Genomic DNA, 20,530 nt, shown 5'->3' with positions numbered 1-20,530 from the left:
TTTGAAGGCCAGCCATTTGGTTTATAGTATGTGTATGAATACAGTTCTTGAAATGTATTCACAATAAATAAAAGCAATTGTTGCGGCAGGATTTGCTTGAATGAGAAAAATAAAATCCTGCCTACACATTGATGCCATCTGCTGCTAAGGTGGGGCGCCGCACAGCAAATACAGGCATGGTTAGATTTCACCTGATGGCTCAACATTTTGGACACTTAAGTAGTTTTATAATGACTTATCGTGTGGCTTTCGTTGTCCTCGCCAGGTAATGAGAGAGAAGGGCTCATCAGAGGTGTTGAACAAACTGTATGACACAGCCGTGGACAAGCTGGAGGGCGTAAAGAAGGAGTACGATGCCCTGAGCAAGCGCTACAGCGAGAAGGTGGCTAACCACAACACAGACCTGAGCCGCCTGGAGCAGGCCGAGGAGGAGAACCGACGGCTGCAGAAACAGTTGGACGCGTTGCTCAAACAGCGAGACTCGGCCATGCACTACCAGCAACAGTACTCCACCTCAATAAGGAGGTGAAAGCATTTATCACCTGCACACATACAGGGAACAGAACACATGGGATGAAATGAACCGGTTATATTTCAGGGAAAATATGTTTATGTAGAAAATAATGTGGTGGAGGTGATGACTCAGCACCTGTGTGTACACACACACACACACACACACACACACACACACATAGAACCAGCGCTGATATGAGCTACACTCAAGCTGCAGCCAGCACATAATTCCATATGAACATCTCATAAAATTGTTCACTGAAACGCTCACCATCTCCCTCATCCCCCTCCCAGGTTTGATTCAGTGCAGCAGGAGCTGAACAAGTCCTCCGCTCAGAACAAGGAGCTGCAGAGGGAGATGGAGCGCCTGCAGTCGGAGGTGACGCGCTACAAGAACTTGCAGCTGAAGGCGGCCAAGGACTGCGAGAAGTTCAAGGAGGAGAGGGACTCCGTGTTCAACGAGTACCGTCTCATCATGAGTGAGCGGGACCAGGTGATCAAGGAGCTGGACAAGTTGCAGACGGAGCTGGAGGCAGCCGAGGCCCGACTGAAGAACACCTCCTCAGAGAGAGTGGTGGCCAGTGAAGAGCTGGAGGCACTCAGACAGGTATCAAGTCCAGAATGTACCGAATAGACACAACTTGACTTTACTGAGCATGAGAAGTATTGCTCCAAAACTCCTCATGTATCATCAAATATTTAGGACAAAAGGATCAAACAGAAATTCATGAATGACATGATTACTAAAATGCGTTTATTCGCTTTCTTGCCATCAGTTAAATGAGAGGATCGATACCACTGTCATATCTCTACAGTAAATATGTTGCTGGAGACAGCAGCCAATTAGCTTAGCTTAGCATAAAGACTGGCAACAAGGAGGACTTCTTTAAAGTAATAATTTATTTTCAAAAATGAGCTTCCCTGAAAGACCTACTGTCTTTCTCACTGTTACTGGGTGAAGTATTTCCTCTGTGAGAATTTAATATCAAGTTGTCGGGTTTTTAGTGCATCTGTTAGTGACTGAGAACAGGCACCGCCTGCTTTTTGAAGAATATTTATTCAAAAGAGATGTGTTGGATCACTCTGCATCAGTGTTGAGATGCCTTCATTCCATTTTGCCCGCCCCCCCCACAGGAGTTGAACTCGTCACTGGTGGACCGCGACAGGGCCATCTGCGAGAGGAACGAGCTGCTGGAGAAGTACTGCCACGAGGTAAAGGACAAGGCCGAGGCTCAGAAAGAGCTGAGCCAGGCCTGCAAGGACATCGAGATGGTCCGGGAGGAGAGGGACGTGGCCCGCAAAGAGAGGACGGAGGCCATCGTTCAAAGGGATCAGCTGCTCCGAGAGTACTATCAGGCCAGACAGGTAACAAACTGCACCTTATAAGTGACAGGATAAAGTCAAAGGTCAGACACGTGACGAAGAGCCTAGTGCATCCAGGGAGGAGTCAGGTGGTGGATTACAGTATGTCAGTGGACTGAGCCTTCGGTGGATTTATGTCACACCTTTGTCTGCCCACTAGATGGCCCTCTTAACAGTCCGTCTGCAGGTCACATGTACTTAAACCTGTAAGATGAGCTGTGGTTTGTTTGAAAGTCACACTCACAAAGTTCACACCAGACACTGCTAACTCTAGGATACTGCAACTTTAGAAATAATCGTATTCCTGTACACTCGTGTTCTTAGAAACAAGACTCGGCCACCCTGGACATGGAACGAGCCAACAAGGAGATCGAGATGCTGAGGAAACAGTATGAGGCCATGTCCCAGGAACTGAAGGAGGCCACACAGGAGGCTGAGGTGGCCAAATGTCGACGGGACTGGGCCTTTCAGGAGAGGGACAAAATAGTGGCGGAGCGAGAGAGCATAAGGTCAGTCTGCGTATGGGTTTGTTAAAGTCTCGCATATAATGTCGTAGAGAATCACTGGCTAACTGCTGCTCCTCCCAATACACTGTGACCTTTTTATTCTCACGTGGCTTTCCTCTCCTTCCCCAGGACTCTGTGCGATAACCTACGGCGGGAGAGGGACCGGGCAGTCAGCGATCTGGCTGATGCCCTGCGTAATCTGGATGACATGAGGAAACAGAAGAACGATGCGTTGCGAGAGCTCAAAGAACTCAAGTGAGTCTTTCAAAAATGGTTCTGAAGCCTCAGTTGTGATGGTAATTAGAGGGAAGACTCATACAAGCAATCCGAGGAAAATCCTCCTGCATTTGAGGGAACACAGAACAACATTGCCTCTCCTCGGCCAACTTGTGTGTGTCAAAGTGTCTTTGTCCCTGTAAACTGTTGTACTCGGTGTGAGGCAGGGCGTAAACTGTGATATTCTGCCTTTGGAGGCGCTGTGGAGCTCAGTTGTTTGTCTGGCAGAGTTTTCTACATGCCCAGATTAAAAGTGTAATCCCGACAAGCGTCAGTGTTTTTGGTCACTTGCACACATTTGGATTCTCACTGGCCCTATCACCCTGCATATGAATGTGTTTATATTGCATGTAAAAGCTCCCTCTGCTGGCCAGACTCAATATGACAGCCACTTTTGAGTCACACACAGTATGCTGTGACTTTGAGAGTTTCTTCCTCTATCTTTGGTAAAGAGGGCAATGTACGGTTGGGGTTTTAATGTCACAGCTACCCTCAAGGCATGCCTCAGTAGGACACCATACATCTTACTGACAGCTGGCCATTGTGTGCATTCTACTTTTAGTTTTCTTATGAGTAAATATACATTTGATTCCCTGAACTAGAAAATAAGTTTGAGGCCAACTCCACATAAAAAGAAGGTCAAAACATGTAAACTTTCTAAATTTATGTGTTGTTATGCCATTTCCTCCCCGTACATGAAACCTCTCTTTAATTCAGGCTGGATTCTACACCCAGAAACATGCACACTGTGCTTTTGGTTAGGAACATATTTGACAGTATACAGACCGGTTGTGTGTGATTCTTTCTTTGTCTTGTCTCTGCCCATCCATCCTCAAGTGACTGACCGTGTGTGTGTGTGTGTGTGTGTGTGTGTGTGTGTGTGTGATGTCGTCCTCTGTAAAGGGAGAAGATTGAGAGCCAGCTGGAAAAGGAGGCCCGGTTCTGTCAGCTAATGGCCCACAGCTCTCACGACTCAGCCATCGACACGGACTCTCTGGAGTGGGAGACAGAGGTGGTGGAGTTTGAGAAAGACAGGGTAGGAGCAGTGCTCAGCTCTTATTACTGTGTGAGGGATTTGGTGACACGCCAATGGAGCTTCAAATACTGCCAAAACTTGATGAAATTGAAATAAGTTTACTGACATTTTATATTATTGCCTTTACAGGACGACATGGATTTGAAGGCACTTGGATTTGATATTGCTGAGGGGGTAAATGATCCGTATTTACCAGGAGATTGTGGAATATTTGTTACAAGGGTGGACAAAGGAAGTATCGCAGATGGAAGGTTAAGGTATGAGCTACCTCGTGAAGCTATCCCGTGACCCTTTTATGAACTGACTGTTTATTAAATGCCTCATAGTCCCTCCTCTTGTGTTTTTCCAGAGTGAATGATTGGTTGTTGAAGATTAATGACATGGACCTGACCAATAAGGACAGGAAGCAGGTGGTGAAGGCTGTCCTTAATGGTGGCGGATTGATCAACATGGTGGTACGAAGAAGGAAGTCCCTGGGAGGAAGGCTCGTCACTCCTATCCACATCAACCTCGTGGGACACAAAGGTATATTAGAGCGCTAATTGATTTAGTTTGCCCCGTCTTGTTGCTTTGCCTAGTGGCTGTTAATGCTTCAGTGTTATTTCACCCCATTTTCCCTTCTGTGACTCAGACAGTGGTATTGGTCTGGAGAGCGGCGTATTTGTGACCGCACTTGTCCAGGGGAGTCCAGCAGCCAGGGAAGGTTCCCTCACAGTTGGAGACAGACTGATTGCTGTAAGTCTCACCTAAGTCCTTTGAAATCCTCCTTTATTTATTTATTTTTTTATTCTCCCTCACTCCACATCTACCACACTACAGCTCACACCGGTTGCTTTAGCTTTCTGATCCAGGCCTCGTTCCATTGCAGTATCCACACTCCAAGCCCAGATAAAGTGGGATTAGGTTGAGTATGTGAAGTAGAAGGAAGAAAGTTCCCTGCTTTGATTATTTCTTCAAAAACTTTCTGCTCTGGAGAGCTAGGTGGAGCTGTCTTCACACACACGGCTGCAGTATACTCACACTTGAGGGAATGGAAGAGAAAAAGTTAAGTGGCAGAATTGGAGATCTGCATCTCTTATCTTTGAAAAGTGACCTTGCCTCTTAAGATTAACATAACTCCCCTGCAAGTTTTAAATTCAAGCATGAAACCTATTCATTACCTTTTAAATCCCAGAGCACTTAGATATCTCTGCTCACCATTTACTGTAGCGGTGCAGCAGTCTCCTCCATATAGCCAGACAAGTGATATGGTGGCTCAGCTGCAACCACAATTAGCAATGGTAAGTACAGATGATGCGTTAAGAGATCTTAATCGTGGGAGAGTATCCTATTTTATCGTGCCCTCGTGAACGTTAATCACATCAGTGTATCTGCTCGTATGTAACTTATTAAATGCTTGATTGCAAAAAAAAGAAAAGGGTCCAAAGTGCTGAATCTGCGATGAAATATGCATGGGATGTTGAAAGTCAGTAGCTGAACTCCATGGCTCAAAGGTGAGCTCTGAGATCCTCGATAAAATGTATCCGACTTGTTCTAGGTTAAAAAAGAAAGTTCTTTCCTGAACTTCATAATAAATCTCAGCCATAATATATTACCCACTCTGCTCTTTGATATCTCTGACCATTTGAAATAAAAAAATCCTCTCAAGTCGAGGCGCTTGTGATGGAAATGTGCGGATTGCAGCGTGAGGGTTCTTCAGACTGAAGTGTGGCTGGCCTAGATTTCTTGTGGTTTCCTCACTGCAGCATTGAGACGCATCTCAGGCCCCGGGCCAGGAGATATGACACCTGTAGGTGTTTGGAGATGTGCATCTATTTTAATAAAACTGCCTATAACACACTCACACACACACACACTCACACACACACACACACACACACACTTCAGAGGAATATCAAAAAGACGGATGTAGATTGCTTTAGTGTTGAAGGACCTGTCCTTATTTCCAGTGTCTTTCTCTTCTCCCCAGATAAACGGCATTGCTCTGGATAACAAATCTGTGACAGAGTGTGAGGCTCTGTTGAGGAGCTGCAGGGACTCTCTTAGCCTCTCTCTCATGAAGGTGGGCCCTACTCTCTTTCTACTTCACCTACGCCAAAAATCAAGCCCTGTCTTTTTACTTTTTCATGCCCTACATAGCGGTTTTACAGCTTCCAACTGTGTGTTTTGTGAGAATTGGATTATCGTGTGCATTTCCAATTAATTTGACAGTGTATCACAACATTCCTACGTCTGTCCTCCCCACAGTTCTTCCCTCACAGCACGTCGGGCCAGAACATCTTTGAAAGTCTGCGTGAGTCGTCGGAGAAGTCCAACGGGCGCATTCACCTGTCTGAGATTCACTCCCGGAACAGCCGCAACCTCAGACACAACAGCTCGACACAGACCGATATCTTCTGCCCGGATGTTGGAAGCACCAGCACAAGTAGCATCTCTGGGGAGAGGAGGAAGGTCAGAGGTGAATCTGATGAGGTGTACAGCGACATGGGCAAGCCGTTCTCCACAGGTTCCCTCCATGCCACTAGCCTTCGGCCGGCCTCTGACCTGGGCACTGGCCGCTATGGGCCCAGTGCTTTCCAAGCGTGTTACACAAAGGCGCCTTCCTCCTTGCCCTTTGACCCTGTCTCTGCCTCAGACTGCATCACAATGGAGACGACCCTGGAGAAGAAGCACAGTGGGGGCACGTGGCCCAAGATGATGGTGGGAGGTATGTCGGTTGCGGCAGATAACACCAGTCCAGTCACGGCAGCAGCCCAGCTCTCCATCTACAAATCGCCCAAGCAGAGGAAGTCCATCTTCGACCCAGACACTTTCAAACGCCCCGAAACACCTTCCTCTAAGATGGAGTACATGGTAGCCAATCAGATTGCTGCCGTAGCCGCCGCTGCTGCCGCAGCCGCTTCCCACTCCCCGCAGCCGTCAAAGACAGAGTCCCTCTCCTCCTCATCCACCCCGACCCCTCCAACCCCACCCACTCGCAGTGACTCCTTTAAGTTCAAACATAAACATCAAAGCAGCTCTGCCTCTGACTGCACGATCACCTCAGATGGCAAGGGAGAGGCCGCCATCTCCATGTCAGCGGGAGAGAGCAGAGAGAGGAGCGAGCGAGAAAGGGACAGGAACGGAAACCACTATTTTCTGGACGGCAAAGTCCTGACCTCGAGGAAGTCATGTGACGAGGACATCGGCCGAACCCGAGGGGAGGAGCCAGAGGTGAAGAGGCCGCGCCCTAAATCTGCCCCAGCCCTTCGACGGAGGATGACCCCGCAGACCATCACTCTTCCCTCCTTCCAAGTAAGTTAATTTAACGCCTCAAACATTGATCTAGAGTCTTTATGTGGTTTATTTGTTTCCTTTTGCGTGATCCCTGCACCAGTTCAAGGCAGTTTGTTTCGAAGCCTCTTTAATACAGAGATGAAAACATGATGCATCGTGAAGTGTTTGAATTCCAAATGAAACCAACATTTCAAATCATCCCAGTGGGCCAAAGCATCCATTTTGTAATAGAATTTACAGCTCCGTCAAAGTTATGCCTCTGGGACTTGCCTCTTAAGCAGCGTGTCGGAGTGATTGATGCTTCTGCACTGGTACCCAGGAGCTGAGTCAGTGCCTGGGGCTCAGAGAACCATGCCTGGCTACCTCTTCAGGGCCTGAAGCACACAGGAGAGAGCAGTGGGGATAAATGTTCATTTTACTGTAGTGGGATGTTCGTGCTGTCATTTTTCTCATATGGTGCTTGTCTCCAGCAAAAGGGTAGAGGATTTCTCCCTCGACATAATGGTGTTTTGTTACCCCGCAGGGAAAATGGTAACCGTTTTGTTTCTGTCATTCATCACAGAGCTACTCTAACGATGAGCATTCACCAGAGCCCAGGGACATGCTCCGTTCCTCCCCCAGCCGCTCCCATAGGCACAGCGTCGGCTTCGTTCCCACTGTCTACAATGGCACCCTGCCTCCTAGTGAGTTCTCAGACTTTTACATAAACACATGTGCATGCTGTCACCATAAGCATAGCCCCCCCCCCCCCCTTCTCTAACGTGGTGGTGGTGGTGTGTCTGTCTGTGCAGATACAGCCCACCGGGGTCTGTCTCCCTGCCCCGCTGTGACGGCCGTGATGAGGAATCCAGTGTACACAGTGCGCAGTCACCGCGTTCACACCAGCAACTGTCCATCCGTCGCTTCCCAGATATGTCACCAGCACACCCACACCAGGTACCTCCTTTTCATACTCACCGTTACGATGACTAATATTTCTTAATTAGACTGTTTCCTAAAAGCAAAAGTATGTATTTAGATTTTCTGCTGTTTGCCTTAACATTGTGCATTGATTTAGCTCAGCCCATCAATTCAATTAACTTAACATGTTTCAAATAATTGTATAAGCATTGTATGCATAATTATGAGAGTTTCCTAAGGCTGTTTATTTGTGTGTGTGTGTGTGTGTGTGTGTGTGTGTGTAGCCCACAACACCAGGGTCGTCTGAGCCTGGACCTGAGCCAGCAGAAGCGCACGATTGACTACCCCGAATCATCATCGTCACGCAGCAGCAGAGCTTCACACGGTACAAACTCACTGCCCTCCAGCTCACGACTCGGTCAGTCTGACACTCATGCACGCACACACACACGTAAAGGTCACACACTCGGTGCATTTTTCTCTTTTTGGATATTATGTCGCAGCATTCATTCCTGTATCATCTCATCCCTCTGTCAGGTTCTTCCAATAATGTCCAGTACCGCACAGAGAGGATCAAACTCCCTTCCACTCCCCGCTACCCCCGCTCCATGCTGGGGTCAGACAGAGGTACTGCACTCACTATGGAAAACACACTTCACACTCACCACATGAGTATTAAAAGTCTTTAAATCCCCTTAGATCAAACTGCACAGCAGCAGCTAGACGTCTAGGATCAGTGTCCTATAAAGTCTTAAATTGAGGTTTTACAGCACCGACGGAACAAACAACTTAAATGTCATCCTCATGTGGAGATCGCATTGAAACACCTGAATTTGCTAGTTCTGGTCATCAGTGTAAGCAGTTTGTCAACATGTCTGAACCCTTCAGTTTCTTTAGCCTGTGGTTACCACCAGATTAGGACACGTTTATCTCCTCTCGGTAATTTTCATCCTGAGTGGTCGGATAAGGTTTAGGTGTAAATAGTCTCCAGGCAATTCAAGAGCTGTTTGCAATATCCTTGTCAAAGTGTCAAGAGATTTTTGAATGTGTGACAAGTGAGATGAAGTGTTAACCGTCCTTTTACAACAGCTCTATATATCACAAATGGTTTGGATTGTTATGCGATTTCAGTGTGTATTCTAGACGTGAGATGTAAATATCATCCGACCACGCACACCCTTATTCTGTCTCTTTCTGCTCCTCCTCTCCTCAATCTATAGGCTCCCTCTCGCACTCTGAGTGTAGCAGCCCCAGTCTCATCACGCCTCCTCAATCGCCTCTCAATCTGGAGACTTCCTCGTTTGCCAGCAGCCAATCACAAGGCTCCATTTCCACTTTACCTCGGATCTCAGTCAGCCCCTTGCCAATAGGGGAGCGCAGGAAAGACAGGTAGGATGAAAACGAGTGGGGGAAAAAAAACAAGCCTAGTTGGATGACATGTCTGCTCTAGTGTGAAGCTGCTAACTGCTAATTGGAAGTTGCCCATCACGGAAGACTTCAGAATATTAATCTGATGTTTGTCATTGGCGTCACGTTGATCAGTGCGTTGTTGGACTGTGGGATACGGAGCAAATGGCTCTACAAATGTTGTAGATGTTGGGTGAATGATGGCGTGTATGATTATAAGGATCACTCCAGAAGCCGGTATCGTATGACCTACGTCTGCCCTTGGGGATCCTCTTAGGCTATTTGAAAAGGCGTTGCCAGGCAACAGGTCTATCCTGGTCAGAGCTGTGCAATCCCTCTGTTGAAATTCAGATTGAAATCATGTTAAAACTCTTAATAACTTCCGTGGATGAGACCTCCTTGCTGTTTCTACGAAGGAAGCGGGGATTTGATTTTTTTTGTCTTCCTCCAACATTTCTGTCCCGTTTTGTATCTCCGACGCCGCTGTCCCTGTACACTGTTACTGTCTCTGTGTGATATCTGTCCTCCATTCTGCTCTTTATCTTCCTCCCGCCTCTCTGCAACCTTCCGCTTCCAGATCTCTTTACCGTAACCGATCTTTTCTCAGGATTCCTCTGGCTGCAAGGCCGAGGTTCTCCTCTCTCAGGAGCCTCAGGTTCGTTCTCCCTCACAGTGCTACAAACAAGGGAATGCCCCCCCCCCCCCCATCCTTCTCCCAACTTCATGCCGTTCCCATGCTTCAGTGCAGCTGGGTAGATAATACAGAGGAGCAGAATAGTCTCACTGTGCAGAATGCAAAAGAAGATATGTGTCTTTTTTTCACTCCACCAGAGCGCGGTTTAATTAAAGAATTGCTAGTTTCTGCATGCTACAATATTAGTGCCTTAGGAAACCACCAAAATAGACCTGATTAGCTTCACTTGGTGAACTTCAAAGCTTCAGTGTTATGTGAATATGTCTGCACTTGTCTTCCTCCATGTCGGAAAAAAACCCACTTCAATCTCAGATATTGCATGCAGTGTCCATACCGACCATGATGACGACATGGTCAACATGCATGTTTGTATTTTTGCCTTCAGCCAAGTCACCTTTTGAGTCCGCAGTATGTATGTTATGCAACGGTATTATTATTCAGCCTGGAGCTTCCGGGACATGGTCTTGTTTGTACACCACCACTATGTTTACCCCTGTCTCTGGCTGCTAATCCATTCCTCTTATCTGCCTTCATGGAATTGTATGCCATGTCCAAAGCCAACTTGTTATGAAGACGCACAAGTTCATGCAAATCCCCTTCATGTCAAGGGATTTCAGTTGCTTGTGCTATTATGATGTTGCACACGTTGTCTCTGTACTCTAAACCTGTCCAGGTTCTTCTGTAAGCCAGACGTCAAGTGGTGCTCTGGGAGAGATCAATTTAGAGGCCTGGAGGGTGATGTAAGCTCAGAATCAAACGTTCTTTAAACACAAATCAGTCTTTTGATGCGTTTATAATTTGGACCAGGTATGATTCTATGTTGAGCAAAAGCCTCGGTAGCCACTCTCTCTCTCTCTCTCCAGAGCTGTAAATAAATTGGTCTGTGACGTCACCTCACCCTCTCAGCTTGCTCCGTTCTGCTCCTTTTCTGGGATGCTGTTCATTTATACACTTTACTCTTCCCCACCAGGCCATACTTGGAGGAACCACGTAACGTCATTGTGCACAAAGGCGCGGAGCCTCTGGGCATCTCCATCGTCAGTGGGGAGAACGGAGGGATCTTTGTCTCTAAAGTTACTGGAGGTAGCATCGCCCACCAGGCAGGATTGGAGTATGGAGACCAATTACTGGAGGTATGAACAACCTACTGTATGCGAATAAAAGGTTACAGCCTCGAGCAGCATAATTAAAAATGCATTGCTGGATGCCTGTCAAGCAGCCTAATGATACAGCAGCAGTATAATACTGCTAATATGTGTGTTGCTTCAAAGGCTCAGTCATTTAACACAGTGGAATACACAGACCATAGCTTTTCCCACGGTCACGGTTCCCAGTATTTTAATACTTGCTGAAATGCAAAAAGGGTGTTTCCCTACATGAAAAAAATGGCTGCACAAGCTGAAATTCTGTGGCAATGTCACATCAAGAGGACATACTGCTCTTGTGGATGCTACACACTATACTATAATTAAACAAACAAAAACATATTAAATAACCACTACTAAGCATAATTGTTTCTAAATTGCAAGTAGGAGTCATATGTTGCAATGCAAATAATGGCTGCCTGATCTCTTTTAGAGTATGCACTCTTTTTAAAACTTGAAAAAATGGATGTAAAACTAATCCCCTGTCAATTCTCTTGTAGGTATTTTCTCCACCAAGTCCTACTAATGACATAAAACCCTTAATGGACTGAGCACATACTGTGTTCATATCTCTGTTCTTTTAGTAACTCCATCTCTCCTCCAGCTCTCACTAATCACACTGTTCTTCCTTTATTAGTTTAACGGCATCAACTTGCGGAACGCCACGGAGCAGCAAGCTCGTCTCATCATCGGCCAGCAGTGTGACACCATCACCATTATGGCCCAGTACAACCCGCACATGTACCAGCTGGGCAACCACTCTCGCTCGAGGTAACACGATGTTTCCTGTAGAACGGTCTGTAGATGTTCAGTGTGGGGTTTAGCCCTAAGTGTGCTGCTCGGCTACTTCCTGAAGCCGCTTCAGTTGAAGCAAGACCTCTGCAAGAGATATGTATACTGTGTTATATGGCCAGGAGTTCTCTAAATGCATTTGTAGTTTATCTTTTTTCGAGATGATACATTTTAATTGCATTCACACCTTTTTTTTTTTTTTTTTTAGCTGAATGGACACAAAAGGAATCTCTGAAACGGCAGATGTTCACCCAGGTGCATTTTATTGATGGAGTCAAACCTTTCCTGTTTTTGACTTTCGGTGCAGCTCCCGTCTGGAGCCGGTCAGTACTCAGTCGACTCCCCAGGGGAGCGGAGCCGCCACCCCCGACAATCACTCCACCATCGATACGCTCAGCGAACAGGACGAGGGCACGCTCACTCCTTCCTCCAAGCAGACCACACCCACTACCAGTCCCCACAATTTCATCAGGTAAACCTCTACACAAACAATGATAGAAGATAAAACAACCCCACCATAACTGTGTGTTTGGATGTCAAAGAAATACTTGCTCCATGCCCACACCATTACACTCTAGTAACTGTCTAAATGACTTGTCCTCTAGAATGCCGTCTGGGGGCAGCAGGATGGTGGGTGAGCCACGGCTTGTGACGGTGCGCAGGCCTGGTGTGGAGGTGGGAGTCGCACTCTGCGGAGGGAACCTGCGGGGCGTCTACATAGAGAGCCTGGATGAGGACAGTCCTGCCAGAGGCCCTGATGGTCTGCTTCCTGGGGACCTCATTCAGGAGGTGTGGACTCATGCACCTCTGCTTTTACTCAAACACGCACGCATAGACACCTGTTGCCTAGGAATTTCATAATGCACATCGTTCACTAACACCTTAGCAAGTGGCCAATATGTTTTTGTCATATTTACAATAACTTGAGTACTTTTATTCTGTCAGATGTGTAACTGGAGAGACGGATCTTTTTCAGTGGGAGTTTTATACGATTTCACAAATGGAATTGCTGTGGATTTTCAGTAGAGTTGAAGGTGTAATATCGGGTATTTGAAGTGATCTCAAAGCTGAACTCCTCTAATAAGGCGTTGCAAAGCTTTGTGTGCTTTTGTTACTGTGGACTCGAGCGCTGCCAGACGCCGCTGGCATTTCTATTTTCCTGCCCGTCTTTGTTCCTCATTGATCTTCTCCTCCTCTGCGTTCTCTCTCACTCCTCGTTGGTGATCCATCCCAAACACCGCAAACTCATAACAGACAATTCGTGGCATGCTCCCACTTAGCTCTCAGCCACAAAGGGCTTTGCTATCCGAAATTGCAATGCGGCTTTGTCATTAGGCTGCACGGCATCAGCCTGTCCTTCATCCATCTTTTTTTGTTTTCTTCCCCAAATCAATACTGCGACACTTCAGTACGGCTGAAAGCTTGGAGGAAAATGTAGCTGTTTACTAGTGGACCCTTCACAGGCATTGCCAATTAATATACAGATGAGTGGAGACAATCCCCAAATTTCTCTGCTCCTCAGCCTGAGTTTGTCTTATTTTTCATGATGTGAAGTTCACTTCCCTTCCCCCACCCCCCCCCCATTCTCTTCACCTCTTGTCTTTCAGTACAACTCGGTGAATATGAAGAATAAGACTGCAGAGGAGGTGTACGTCGAGATGCTGAAGCCTGCGGAGACGGTCACATTTAAGGTTCAGCATCGGCCAGATGACTTCAGCACGCTCAAGGACGTTCCAGGAGATGGCTTTTATATTAGGTGCATACATATATGACACATGCACACAGATCATTGTCGGGCGTTTATTTGTAACCGCTCTGTATAAAGACCACACTAATTTCCCCCCAGCAGCCTCATCTCTGTCCATGGTACTATATATAGAACCGCCACTGGAGCGCCCCTTGGACAAGTTGGAATCTTTCTCATCTAACCAATTATCCCAGATCCACCGAGTGACTGCAATGCTGCGAATCAGACCACAAATTGAGGTTATCCAATCTCTGTACTCCCTACGCAGCAGACCCAACACCTCATCCGTTTTAGTGCTCTGTGTTTTCTCGGCCATTAGAAAACACTGGAAAGTGAAGCTCTAAAATAGTCACGTTTTGTTGTTGGGTGTCTGTCGGGGCATGTTGCCTCAGCTGCCGCAGTCACTTGTCATATAGGCAAGTGGGCTTGTGATGTCATCCGCAGTAAATACACTCGGCCTGCCTGGCTGTCACGGGCTGCTCGTTAATGACTTTTGAGGCTCCAACAAGAGGCGAGCAAGGCCTATATTGTCAGTAAATGAACGTTCTCTAATCTTTTCTCACCCTTCACAGCTTTCTTGTCTGGTACCACACCTGGTCTCTCACTTCATCAACTTCCGCTCCCTCTTTCTGCCCTACTCGTCATAACTCCCCATTTGTCTCTCCCTCTCACCAGAGCACTTTACGACCGCGTGGGGGAGGCCGAGGGGGACCTCAGTTTTAAGAAGGATGACATCCTGTACGTGGATGAGTCTTTACCAAAGGGCAGCTTCGGGACGTGGATTGCCTGGCAGCTAGATGAGAACGCACAGCAGATCCAGAGGGGGCAGATCCCCAGCAAGTACATGTGGGTGGAGAATGCAATGCACGCTTACACACGTCCATTTTTGAGCTCGAGGACAGTTTATAACGGCTGTCGCAACAAGCTGTGCCATACTGCTGCAATATAGGAATCGTATAGAACGTCACTTCTCCTCCATATGTTTTAGACTTCCTTTCTGTACTTACTGCAAGGTCATGTTGTCCTCTGAGTGTCTCTGGAAACATGCATTGATGTTACAAAACATTTCCTTTTTTAATGTGGTTGTTCTCACTGTGCCTGAAGGACCAGTAATCAATAACAATAAATTCTAAACAAATGCTAAAATCAATAAAGATTTATTATTCTGTTCAACCAACCCTTACTCTCAGAACTACATGCCTAAACTAAACTTTTGCTCCAACCTTAGTACAGCAAACTAAGACAATCCGCACAAGTGAAAATATTGTGTTTTTTAAAAGAATCCACAGTCCTACTTTTATACATACACAGCTGTGGATCCACTTCAATTAAATCTGTGTGTGTGTGTGTGTGTGTGTAGGATGGACCAAGAGTTTTACCGCAGACACAGTGTGACAGAAATGAAGGAAGACTCCGGTAAGACTCTCTCTGCAGCGGCCCGCAGATCCTTCTTCAGGAGGAAACAGAAACACAAACGCAGCAGCTCCAAAGACAGCAAAGAAATGGTGGCTCTGGACGCCATCAGCACAGACTCCATCCCCTTCCTTGATGGTGAGAGGAAATATTTAATCAAAATAGCATCGTGTAAATACTCGCCAAAATGGATATTTGATTGATCTGCGTGTTCTTTGTGTCAGACTGTGTGAGCCTGGCATACCAGCGGGTCCAGAAGGTGGAGTGCACCTCTCCCCGACCGGTACTCGTCATTGGGCCGCTCACTGACGCCGTCAAGGAGATGTTGGTCAAAGAGTCTCCTGGGAAGTTCTGCAGATGTGTACTGGGTGAGATCACCTGATCCAGATGTTTGTCAGTCCTACAAATCAGGGGGAATATATATATATATATTGCTTAGGGTTGGTCATCATTTCTATTTTTATATCGTCGGATCGTGGTCACTTGAGATCGCCGATGGGTCGCCAGGGGCAGCGGGAGTAGGAGGGGGGGAGTTATGTCACAGCATGCTTGTGAAATGCCAACATGGGAAGCTTAGTTTGCCTCATTTCCACTGCATGGTTCGGCTCGGCTACACTTCCTTTTGAAACCAGGTATTTTTTTTTGGGTTAGATGCCTAGAATAAGGTCCGTGGTTAACACAAGCTTAAGAGATTTTAACTGTTGTTCTACGACGTAAAAGAATCGACTCAAATTCGAGAGTGGGGTATTTACTAACGTATTTTATTTGTCTTAAAAAAGGTTGTGGCTCAATGAGATTACAGAGTTTGTTGGGGACATTAAACATCATCAGGCCGACTAGTCAGCATTATCTAACATTAGCTTTTTGCGACTGTACTCAAGCTTCAATAATCATAAAAGCAGGTAGTTAAAATCACATCAATATCAGTGTAGGAACAACCAATCATCGATCATCCCTTTAATTGTCAATACATATCCGATCACCAATCGAAAAAAGCCTAGTAGTGCATCTACATTCTTAAAAACTGTACGATATTTCTGCATCTTGAATAAACCTTAAGGGTTGAAGAAATGGGAGGGTTTGTACAGTAGTTGGTAAAAATGTTATTTGCATCATGTGATTTCTCATGAACTCTTTGTCATGTCTTCAGAGGTGATGAAGGCATCCCAGCAAGCCATCGAGCGGGGCGTCAAAGACTGCCTCTTCATTGACTACAAGCGCAGGAGTGGCCATTTTGATGTGACCACTGTTGCTTCTATAAAGGAAATAACCGATAAGGTATTAGCCAGTGCTTTTCTTTCTCTTGAAATTTTCTCAGGAAAGATGAAGTAGATTTAATTTGTCTTTAATCTCTGCTCAAGATAAGATATCGCTATCGCAGCGCTTTCATCTTAGATGGCGATTTAACGAAAGGAGAAAAGAATTCCTGCTCATAACGGCAAGTGTCAATTGTTGTCGAGCCTTTTGAAACGGAGAGCTGAAGTTGTTGGTCGTGTGTTCTTTCTTCTTTCTGATGCAGGGCTGTCACTGCTTGCTCGACATTGCCCCGCACGCCATCGAAAGGCTCCACAGCGTTCACATTTATCCAATTGTTGTCTTCGTCCGCTACAAAAATGCAAAGCAGATCAAGTAAGTAGCATTTCTTTGAACCACATGCACTGTCCAGGTGACAACCCCACCCTGTGTGTATGTGTGTGTGTGTGTGTATATATATATGTGTGTGTGTGTGTGTATGTATATGTATATATGATGGATGAGTGGATGGAGCAGGATAAGCCTTCGCACTCTCCATCCCACCATGACCCCTTTGGCGCGTCTGTCAAAGCACTGCATCCCACCACAAACTCAACCATAATCCCAAACAGCTGTTCTTTCATTTCAAAATAAAGTCTCTCAGTGCAAGGGTTGTATCCCTTCTTCACATCATATTTGTTGTATTTTATGTATGTCTTGCCAGGATTCATCAGACATTGTATGATTGAAAGCTTAATTAGACACAATTTAAATTAGAGGAACATAGGAGTTTGTTGGTTTTGGATTCATACCTTAAATGCTCTGACTATTCCGATTTTTTTTTTTTTTCTTTCTCACAGGGAGCAGAAAGATCCGGTTTATCTGCGGGACAAAGTATCTCAAAAACATTCCAAGGAGCAATTTGAAAGTGCGCAGAAGATAGAGCAAGAGTACAGCAAGTTCTTCACAGGTTCGTATACAATCAGAAAACCGACATGAACCACAAAAAATATGCCTATTATGTGAGTCAGACTTTATTTGCGCTGTAATAAATGTTCCCTTTGCTTTCAGGTATTGTCCAGGGCGGCACCCTCCCTTACATTTGCACTCAGATCATCACTATAGTTGATCAAGAACAAAGTAAAGTCCTGTGGACTCCACTCAGCTGCCCCTAGAGGAAACCAGCTGCCACTACAGCAAGCTGCGGCTTTCATCTCCATTCCCCAAACATTAATTAACCCTTTCACACTATACCAATAGGTACACTACAGTGAGCTAGTTATGTAAATTATTGATATTTTTTTATTTTGTCTTTGTCTTGATTTATAGTGTGCTTCCGGAGCGGGTTAGTAGCACTGGATCTCGACGTTAAAAGTTCAGTCAGTCTTCCCTAAGGGTTTCTGGTGGTGTATTTGTAATGCTGCATTATAGGCGTCCGTTTACAGTCAAAAGACGAGTCTGACTATTGGTGTTCAATATTTGCTTGAATGCGTGTCCCTCCCCCCTGTGTACACAAACCTCGACACTAATGAAGTTCAGCCGGCCCCTGACCCTCCCATGTACCAAATGACATTTATGGTTTCCCTACAATTATGCACCCGTGTTGATGACGACTGACAACAAAGTGTGTGTGTGTGTGTGTGTGTGTGTGTGTGTGTGTGTGTGTGAGGGAGAGAATTGTAATGACAATTTAAGTTGAATCATGGTTGTTTGCGCGAATGAATACGACGCTATAGAAATGGAATGCCAGGATCAGACATCACATTCCTCGTGGTGTTTCATCACAAAAGTGCAAAAAGCATCAAACCCCCTGAAGTATGTAGCCGTGGTCTCACTGAACCGGACTGCCAGCGGTGACTGCCATGAAAACTCCAAAAACACACCGATGTTTGCTCTATGCATTGTGTTTCTATAGCAGCTGGGTGTGCGGACAGTTTAATGGGCCTTTCGGAAGTGCCTTTGGAGAAAAACACTGATCTGAAACCATCCCCTGGTCACGTATAGCCAGAACATTAAGAGGACTTTTGAAAGTTTCTCTTCCACATTCAATGCATCATTTCCCCCGTGGCAGACGAGATGACTATAGGGGCTGATTTTAGACCAGTACAGCATAGAGCGCGTGACAATGGTGAGGTTTTGAGGGTCGGCCCAAAGCGGCAGCCAACGGGTTAACTCCTCAGAATGCACTCCAGGGCTAGACAGACCACTGTGTAACTATCATTCTATCTCTTTAACATATATTTAACAACAATATAGAGTATAACATATACAGTATGCAGATACATCTGGAAAAAAAGAAACAAATATATATAAATATATATTACATGTATTTTTACTAGTTCATACGCCTAGGAACGTCTGGCGGTCAAGTCATGTCTTAGCAGGTATTAGCATGTTTTTTAAAGAATTTATTTTTGTTTTTTGTGGTTGGTTATCAGTCACTTGTCAACGTACTCATTAAAAGAGACACTATGAAGCAAAATGTGCAGGGGTAATATCTTAAAGGATTTTCCTCTGATCTGTTTAAATGTTAGTGACTTTTCATTGTTATTTAATTGTATTTTTTTATTCAGGAGGCAACAAATATTCTGCCCTTCCTCAAAACCATATCCTGTATCTTATTGTGCCAAAATCCACTAAGGCAACTTTATCCTTATATTTCTGTTTTGCACTTGTTTATCTGTTAACCTTAAACATAACTGTTCCTAGGTTTCCAGTAGACTACGAATAGGTACTATAATTTCTTCTGTAACTAATTCACGTTTTTATCTGTCACATCAGTTCCTTACATTTCATTGATGGCCTTTTATTCTTAATTGGAAAAAAAAGGATCACTTCTTATTTGAATTATTAAAAAGGGATCTATTCTTGCACAGTTTTTCAAAGGAAAATTGGTCCACAAGTTTGACTATTGGGCTGAAAGAGTAAGCAGAAGCCAACTGTAATGTTACTATTTTTCTGAGTAGATGGCATATGGTAGAGCGAGAGCGGGATGCAACGTGAAATTGTTGTATTTTTAGAAAGAGTCTACAGTAGATGCCAGGTACTGATGAACTTTTCTTTTATTAAAAAGAATGTGATTTGTATGTTGAGACATTAACATGAGAATAAAACTCATTTTCTCTATCACAATACGAACTAAGTCTATTTATTCCTCCCACACCCTGTTGAGTGACATTTTACAGTACAGACTTACTGTAAGCTATACTGTGTTTTTCTGACATTGTAAAATAACTTATTCTTTCCTCTAAATTTCCCAATTGTTACTTGTCCTGCTGTACCTACATTTTAATACCAGTAAGGAGCTGGTAAGTATCTTATTTGTAGGCTATTGATATTTCACTTAAGTTAAGAGGAACTACATGATAAATCAGGAGACTATATGGACAGGCGGTGTTATAAAGTGTTACCAATATACGGTTGTATAGCTTATAGGTTCACCAATACAGGTTTAAAAAGTGCGATAACTCTCAACTAGCTGCTCTGTCTCCATCTTTTTATTTAGGTTTGGTTTTCAAGACGTACAAGAAAGCAGTGCTGAGAGCAAACTCTGTAAATGTCTTGCTGAAATGTGACAGTGTCCTTCAGAGATGTGGCCTAAAAGGATGAAAGGGAATCCATTTTGCTGAAAGCAGCAGTAAATGAAAAAGCGGGCAGATGAAATAGCCTTCACTTTCTGAATTGAGATGAGGTGTGACAATATCTGCCAGCATATCAGAGAGCGAGGGCGATGCCACATCTTTATATATATATACACTTTATATACACTTTTTAAGCACTGTGGCTCCATTTCTTTTTTTCCCCCCAGCAGCACTACAATCATACATCAAGCTTTGCAGTTTGACGGCAACAGGTCAGTGAGTGCTGTCTTCTTCACACTAAAACATTGAGACCAATGTGCCCCAAAAGGATTTTGGTGATTATCTTGATCCTAAGAGATCTTTCAATCTAATATCTGAATCACTTAAGTGACTTTATTTGATCAGGTTGTCTTATTGTGATCATAATCTCTTAAACGGGGTAAGAGTAGAGAACACAGATGTGTGAGCACCCATCTCCTCACGCATGCTCTGCAGTGATTGTACAAAATATCACTGGTGATGAATGATATGTTATCTAAAGCAATATGTGTAATTCAGCAGAGCAGTTTTAGCCTTATTTGACACCACTTGATGGCATGTTACTTCGCTTTTTTCACTTTTTTTTTTTTTTTTTTTTTTTTTTTTTTTT

General features: G+C 45.0%; 1 protein-coding gene across 3 annotated transcripts in view; it reads left to right on the top strand.

Annotated features, from left to right (window-relative positions):
• dlg5a (discs, large homolog 5a (Drosophila)) overlaps nt 1-19,444 on the top strand; it is a 31,818-nt gene extending 12,374 nt beyond the window's left edge. The window contains exons 6-34 of one of the 3 annotated variants that reach the window (XM_031873342.1): nt 266-525; nt 808-1,120; nt 1,648-1,878; nt 2,200-2,384; nt 2,511-2,636; nt 3,561-3,693; nt 3,823-3,950; nt 4,043-4,218; nt 4,325-4,428; nt 5,663-5,755; nt 5,941-6,987; nt 7,532-7,652; nt 7,761-7,905; nt 8,154-8,287; nt 8,407-8,496; nt 9,090-9,258; nt 9,854-9,931; nt 10,941-11,103; nt 11,753-11,886; nt 12,215-12,379; nt 12,513-12,696; nt 13,515-13,663; nt 14,330-14,500; nt 15,015-15,205; nt 15,292-15,435; nt 16,218-16,345; nt 16,587-16,696; nt 17,161-17,270; nt 17,372-19,444. In XM_031873342.1, coding sequence (XP_031729202.1) covers nt 266-525; nt 808-1,120; nt 1,648-1,878; nt 2,200-2,384; nt 2,511-2,636; nt 3,561-3,693; nt 3,823-3,950; nt 4,043-4,218; nt 4,325-4,428; nt 5,663-5,755; nt 5,941-6,987; nt 7,532-7,652; nt 7,761-7,905; nt 8,154-8,287; nt 8,407-8,496; nt 9,090-9,258; nt 9,854-9,931; nt 10,941-11,103; nt 11,753-11,886; nt 12,215-12,379; nt 12,513-12,696; nt 13,515-13,663; nt 14,330-14,500; nt 15,015-15,205; nt 15,292-15,435; nt 16,218-16,345; nt 16,587-16,696; nt 17,161-17,270; nt 17,372-17,475 — 5,286 coding nt within the window. In that variant the 3' untranslated portion in view covers nt 17,476-19,444. The remainder of the gene's footprint in view (nt 1-265; nt 526-807; nt 1,121-1,647; nt 1,879-2,199; nt 2,385-2,510; nt 2,637-3,560; nt 3,694-3,822; nt 3,951-4,042; nt 4,219-4,324; nt 4,429-5,662; nt 5,756-5,940; nt 6,988-7,531; nt 7,653-7,760; nt 7,906-8,153; nt 8,288-8,406; nt 8,497-9,089; nt 9,259-9,853; nt 9,932-10,940; nt 11,104-11,752; nt 11,887-12,214; nt 12,380-12,512; nt 12,697-13,514; nt 13,664-14,329; nt 14,501-15,014; nt 15,206-15,291; nt 15,436-16,217; nt 16,346-16,586; nt 16,697-17,160; nt 17,271-17,371) is intronic. The other 2 variants (XM_031873353.1, XM_031873362.1) reach the window with 2 other exon arrangements.
• Nucleotides 19,445-20,530: the final 1,086 nt, after the last annotated feature.

The sequence above is a fragment of the Anarrhichthys ocellatus genome, unplaced genomic scaffold (assembly GCF_004355925.1).
Source record: "Anarrhichthys ocellatus isolate YVR2014 unplaced genomic scaffold, GSC_Weel_1.0 scaffold3, whole genome shotgun sequence".
Taxonomy (NCBI): Eukaryota; Metazoa; Chordata; class Actinopteri; order Perciformes; family Anarhichadidae; genus Anarrhichthys; species Anarrhichthys ocellatus.
This window is presented reverse-complemented; position numbering and strand designations above follow the sequence as displayed.